The sequence below is a fragment of the Camellia sinensis genome, chromosome 4 (genome assembly GCF_055761805.1).
Source record: "Camellia sinensis isolate YWXY chromosome 4, ASM5576180v1, whole genome shotgun sequence".
Lineage (NCBI taxonomy): Eukaryota > Viridiplantae > Streptophyta > Magnoliopsida > Ericales > Theaceae > Camellia > Camellia sinensis.
Window position 1 is genome coordinate 53,813,185 of NC_138964.1, and position 6,621 is coordinate 53,819,805.

Consider the following 6,621-nt stretch of genomic DNA (forward strand, 5'->3'; position numbering starts at 1 on the left):
AGCAGTTCTACAGAATGAAACTTGAAGTCATGATGGCCGACTTGTCAAGAATCATCCAAGTTCCTGGTGAGATAATGGAAGCTTACATTTCAGGGTTCAACAGAGCTATATTCAAATGTCACATTGTTCTTCTAGAAACGGAGTATGTCAGGCTGGCTCAAAACAACATTGACTTCAAACTTCGCAAAGAAATTCGAAGTCATGGAATTTAGATTGGCTGCGAGATTAACTGGGTATGAGCAGATCCTTAGAGAGCACCAAGACCAGAGGAATGCATCGAAGGCACCTATTACAGGGATCCTAATTATTTGGTAGCAAATGCAAATGCAGAGTTGAACCATGAGGTTGCTGTGGCAAAAATTCTAACCAGAAAGCCTTATGTGTTCAAGGCATTTGTCAATGTGGAACCAATGAAAGCACGAGGGAATTCCACAATGACAAAGACAACTCGTTCCTACATTTTTGATATTATCAAAGCGGAAGTAATTTTTGACCAGTTGATGCCAGACAATGTAAGACCCCTAGATTTTGTATTTCCATTAAGGTCCGTACTTTTGGGTTATAATGAAAACCCTCGATTTCTCATTTAGTTGCAATGTTAACCCTAGAATCGAGAACGCGTCCCAATCGAAACCATGCGAACTCTAATCGATTCCTGTAATTTAGGAATCATTTCTTATACCGTAATATTAATTAATTAACTCCCTAATTATAGATTGATCACTCAAAACCCTAAATTTATGGTTCTCTATATGTTTCGTTCAATTTATCGTCTTTTAATTCAAAACAAGAAGCCTAAACCGAATTGTTTTTCCTAACTCTAATTTAATTAAATTCTACATTTAAATAAATATTCTAATTCATAAATTAAGCTTTAGTCCCAACATCTTATTTGATTTACACTTTGACCCCAAAATCGAGTACCTTTATATATATATATATATGTTTGTGCCTTTATTCTTATTTATTTATTTATTTTTTGTACACAAAATGTACAAGATATATATCAAATTGTGCACATGTAAAATTGAGAAAATCACCTCAAATCCTCCATGTGTTGTCCTTTTGAAATATATTGCTTGATTTAGGGAAGAATATTTGACCTAGGGCACCAATTTGATTATATATTGATATATATATGTATTGAACTTGTAACCAGCTCAAACTTAATTAATCAAAACCCTAACAAGATCATGTTTTGGTACACAACTAGGCTTCTTAATCATCTTATATTCCATTGAATTCAAACTAAATTCAAACTTTTTCATTCCTTTGAAACCAAGGCCATTTTGGAGTTTTCACACCAATTTTTCTATAAATACACCACCATCCTCCACACATTTGCACATCAAGCACTACACACACTCACACGACATAGAGAGAGGGAGAGGAGTGAAAAGTGAGCATGTAGAAGGGACAAAACTAATTTTTGTATTACTCCAAATTAAAAATAAATATTTTACAAATGTACAATGCCAAAGCCAAAGTCGTATCCGTACCTGTACCCGTACTTTACTTTTTTATATTTTACCATACGAATGTATCCATATTATACCAATACCTATATCCGCATCCGTACATGCACTTCATAAATATCAATTGTCTTTATTTGATGCAAATTAAAAATTAAAGGCTACAACTAAAATGATAAAATCATATTGATATGAGGAAAAAGTGTCATGACACTCATATATTTTTTTTGTTCTTTATTTTTAAACTTTTTGCAATAAACACTAGACATAGGGCAGACTTATATATATATATATATATATAAATTTGAAATTGCTTCATAAAAAATTTCAACATAATTTGAAACAATTACACAAACTGTTCTTTATCTCGCATTGCCATATTGTCTGCCAGGAAGCACGGGTGCAGGTACGAGTATGATATGGGTACGTCGATATTGTAAATTCTAAAAAAAGTAAGGTACGGGTACGACTGGGGTATGCCAATATTTTTTATTTTTATTTTTTAATTTATATATAAACAATCAACATACAAATCAAAATTTAATATCATAATTAAAAAGAGAAATTAAAAAATCAAAAAATAAATCATTCCTCGACAATTAAAGTATATAATTTTTAAATATTCAAACAACAATTCAAAAACATCAATACTCCATTATGAAAGTAAATAATTTTTTTTTATCTTTTATTTTATATAATTTTGAATGTCTACTACAAGACTATAACGGTAAGAAAAAAGGGTACATAGTGGGTAATTACCTATTAAAGAGGAATAAGGCTATAGCTTGTATCAAATTCCAGCTGCTATGGGAAAAAAATGTAAAAATACAAAAAAAAAAAAAACAAATCAGAAAAAAATCTGAAACAAATTGGAAATATGAAAAAGGAAGAAGAAGAAGAAAAAAATTTGAAACAAATTGGAAATATGAAAAAGAAAGAAGAAGAAGAAGAAGAAAGAGGAAGAAGGATCTTAAAAAAAATCTGAAATAAAATTAGAGAAAGAAGAATTGAAAAAAGAGGGAAAAAAATCCAAAGAATATAAGAAGGAAGAAGAAGAAGAAAAAGAATCGAAGAAGAAAGAGGAAGTAGAATTGAAGAAGAAAAAGAGGAACTCACAAGAATATCGAGCTTTAGTGTCGTGTTCAATGGCGAGCAGATTTGACGAACTCTATTCTTCAAATGGGTAGTCAACTCACTTTGATTCTTCAAATGATTTAGGGTTTCTTCAAAATGATAGATATAATATGCTTTTTATTATTATTACTAAACACCCCATATTTATTTGATTTTTCAAAATGGGCAAATAATAATTGCTCCGGTGCTCCTAAAAAATTATGAAATTTTGGTTTTGACCTCGGCGTACCCAACCACGTACATGGAGTACCCATTACGTACTGGATGTATACAAGTTATATAAAGTGTACCCGGTATGTCCGCAACTATACCAGTATGTGTACCCGTACTCGTTAAGTACCCTGTACTTAGACGACAATATTTTTGGAACACCCATGCTTCATAGGTCTGGAGTATAAATTATGATTTTAATATCAGACTTATGTTTTGTAAGTGAGTAGTAATTTGATGTAGACTAAGCGGCCTTGGTCTATTTGGCCCTACTGGATCATAGAGTGGCAAAATAATAAATAACTGTTTGATCTGTCAATGATGGACTGGTTTTGAAAGGCCATTGTTAGATTGGAAACGACCCAACAGTAAAAACTGTATATATTTGGCTAATTTTATCATTTAGGTTGTCCAATTTTGATTATTTTTGTTTTAGGAAAGTTTTATTTTTAACAGTTATACCTTTACTTTGTAAGTTCTATTTTAGTTGCCATTTGTTTTGGCATGTTTGTCAAGTCTAGTATCCAAATTTGAGCTTAACTCGATTTTTTGGTTTTTTCTTTTCTTTTCTTTTCTTTCTTTCTTTCTTTTTTCATTTTTTTTTTAAAGTTTGATTAGTAAGAAATTAGCTTAATTGGTTATTTCCTACTTAAAATAGTACTTATTTTATAAACGTTGGGCAAAGTAATTTTTTTGATTGTGTTTGTGTTTATTTTTGTTCCGCAATCCTTCTTTCTTACACACTTTCCTTGCATCTCACATTTCTGTATGTGTCATGAAAATGTTTGCAGCACAAGAAGACAAGAAAGTTAATAGTAACAAGAGAAGCTTGTTGTTAATCATCTTGCTCACAACAACCGCCGTAATTATTGTCATACTAGGTTCTACAATGTGGTATCTGCGAAAGAGAGTTCTAAGATATATAGGTAATATCTTCTTGATATGAGAATTTAACATTTATATATAACTATGGCATGGGAAAATTTGCATATTTCATTTTCATTTTTCTCTGTTAATTTTGTGCATGTTTGTTATGTTTACAGGATTGATGGATGAACAAAAAGAATCACAGAGAACTACTATGGCATTTGATGGAAATACTAATTCTCCTAATTTGCAAGTGTTTACTTTCACTAACATTGTATTGGCTACTAATAATTTTTCATTTGAAAATAAGCTCGGAGAGGGTGGATATGGACCTGTTTACAAGGTAATATAGACTAGGATTTGAATGATATTGTATAATATGGTTGAAATGACTTTTGGGTGTTGGGGGTGGTTTTTATTTCCTTTGCTTTTTGTTTGTTCGGTTGGTTTCTCTCCAGCCATGGTGTAGTGCTAGTAGATGATTGGCTTGCTTTCCGGTCCCAACCTAGTTGGAATCGTCTAGTTTGCTTTGATGCTTTGGCACTCGCCTCCCTTTATTGATGTTCATCTTTGTATTCTGTACATTTGATTTTTATGAATAAATTTTCTTTTGCTGATAAAAAAAAAAATTGGTTGAAATGACTAAGGTTCCATATATATGACTCAGTTTGCGTGATTATTATCCTTAATTAGCAAGCAACTTTGTATATAACGTGGGGTATGAAAGAAATTGAACATATATATAGAAAATTTGACATACAGCTAGATATAGTGTCTTATGTGTGGTCAAAATTACCAATTAATAGTGTTTTCTTTTTCAGGGTACCTTACAGAATGAACAAGAAATTGCAGTAAAGAGACTTTCGAAGACTTCAACACAAGGATTTGAAGAGTTTAAGAACGAGGTTATGCTTACTGCGGAACTGCAACATGTAAATCTTTTAAAAGTTTTGGGATTTTGCACTGAAAAAGAAGAACAAATGCTCATCTATGAGTACATGCCTAACAAAAGTTTGGATTACTACATCTATGGTTAGTATATTTATTCCCTCTAACAACAAGTAAGAATAGTTATAGAGTGTAGTTCTAACACTAGGCGTGTACTAGTAGTGGGATGGCTCTACTGGACTTTCTTGTGGTTCCAAACACCTACCAAATTTGAAAGTAATGAATGAAGTATGCTCTTTTGTAGGTTTTGACATTATAACATTGTTTAATACTTTGTGTTGCTTATTTTAATTAATTTTAACTCAACAATTTCTTGTAGATCCAATTAGGTGCACACTTCTAGATTGGGAAAAACGAGTTCAAATCATTGAAGGAATAACTCAAGGGTTATTATACCTCCAAGAATACTCACGGTTAACAATAATTCATAGGGATTTGAAAGCGAGTAACATTTTGTTAGACAATGAGATGAAGGCCAAGATTGCAGATTTTGGAATGGCAAGGATTTTCCAAAAGGATGAACTTGAAGCAAACACTGGTCGGATTGTTGGAACCTAGTAAGTGAAATATTTCTCAAAACCATATCAATCATGATGAATTGTTAGAGCTAATATATCTTTAATGCTCACTCGTGCAATGCAGTGGTTATGCTCCTCCCGAATATGTAAAACAAGGCATATACTCCACAAAATCCGATGTTTATAGCTTTGGAGTTTTACTTTTACAAATCATAAGTGGAAAGCGGAATAATTGTTTACATGGCCTCCATGAAAACTTAAATCTTCTAGAATATGTAAGTTATCCTGAAATTGCATACATGGATACTGCAAATTGAATTTCTCAAAGTGAACTATAAAAATGGATGATTTTAATTATTTTATTTCAGGCATTTGAGTTATGGAAAGATGGTAAAGGCATGGAGTTTATGGATCCCTCACTTAACGATTTGTATTCTTCATGTAAGTTGATGAGATGCATGCAAATAGCTTTGTTATGTGTCCAAGAAAATCCAGTAGATAGACCGTCTATGTTGGAACTCTCATCAATGCTCAAAAATGAAACTACATCCATAGACATTCCTAAATGGCCTGCTTTTTCTACAAGAAGAGATCAAGATGAAGAAAAAGTATGTGCATCGAGACAAGAAATTTGGTCTGTTGATAATGCATCTATTACTCAAATTGTAGCTCGATAAAGATTTGACTATCTCTCACAATGATTCCTCTAGTATATACTACAACAAATTAGGGTTTTCCATTAGTTGGCCATATCTTTGTAATTTGGATAAATATAGTTATCTTTCTTTAGTGTATAAATTAAAAAAAATGTTACTTCTCTCCATGAACAAAATATGATTGCTTCGTTATCATAAAATTGTTCTTCTTTGATTTGACTATCCCTCACAATGATTCTTCTTCCTCTTTTCACAAATGAGTAATGTTATATATCTCAATTAGAATAAATCATCAACCATTTGTTTTAAGCCCACTAGATAGTGGCAAAACCATCTTTTCTAAGCCCACCCAAGGGTGGCAAAATCTGCATTTTTAGCCTACTTGCGAGTAGCAAACCATCTTTCAAAAATAAACATGAAATGTTTTGTTCCAACTGATCCATTTAAGAGCACTTGTTTAATCTCCTCTGCTGCTGCTATGAGGATGGTTGATCAGTGAGGCTGGTAAATAGGAATAGATTGATTGCTTGGTTTGTTCTAGGTGTGGCCAATGCTTTTTTGGGTGAGGTAGTCTTTGTTGTTTGTGGTTGGTTCCTCACCAACTCTTGTGGTGGTGCTAGCATATGATTGTGCGGCCCTGTCGGTGCCAACCTAGTTGGGATTGATAGGGTTCGCTATGATGCTCTTTGCACTCCTCCTCCTAGCCTTTTTTGATGTATTTGTTGTTTTTTGGTTTCATCAATAAAATCCTTTTCTTTGCTGTTCAAAAAAAAAAAAAAAAAAATATATCTCAATTAGAAAGTTATTTTCTCACTC

General features: G+C 32.3%; 1 protein-coding gene across 1 annotated transcript; it reads left to right on the forward strand.

The window, feature by feature from the left end:
* The first annotated feature begins 3,443 nt into the window (after positions 1-3,443).
* LOC145824640 (putative cysteine-rich receptor-like protein kinase 31) lies at positions 3,444-6,005 on the forward strand. The gene is made up of 6 exons (XM_082924918.1): positions 3,444-3,742; positions 3,860-4,026; positions 4,505-4,715; positions 4,951-5,188; positions 5,274-5,424; positions 5,518-6,005. Exons 1-6 carry the CDS (start codon positions 3,592-3,594, stop codon positions 5,824-5,826), a joined length of 1,227 nt encoding a protein of 408 aa, XP_082781044.1. The 5' UTR covers positions 3,444-3,591; the 3' UTR covers positions 5,827-6,005.
* Positions 6,006-6,621: the final 616 nt, after the last annotated feature.

What these genes read in the sequence shown, in the direction of transcription:
- LOC145824640 (XM_082924918.1), top strand. Translation starts at nt 3,592, where the DNA reads ATGAAAATGTTTGCAGCACAAGAAGACAAGAAAGTTAATAGTAACAAG. An exon ending in GAGAGTTCTAAGATATATAG is followed by an intron (nt 3,743 to 3,859) that starts GTAATATCTTCT and finishes TTATGTTTACAG; the next exon opens with GATTGATGGATGAACAAAAA. An exon ending in ACTTAAATCTTCTAGAATAT is followed by an intron (nt 5,425 to 5,517) that starts GTAAGTTATCCT and finishes ATTTTATTTCAG; the next exon opens with GCATTTGAGTTATGGAAAGA.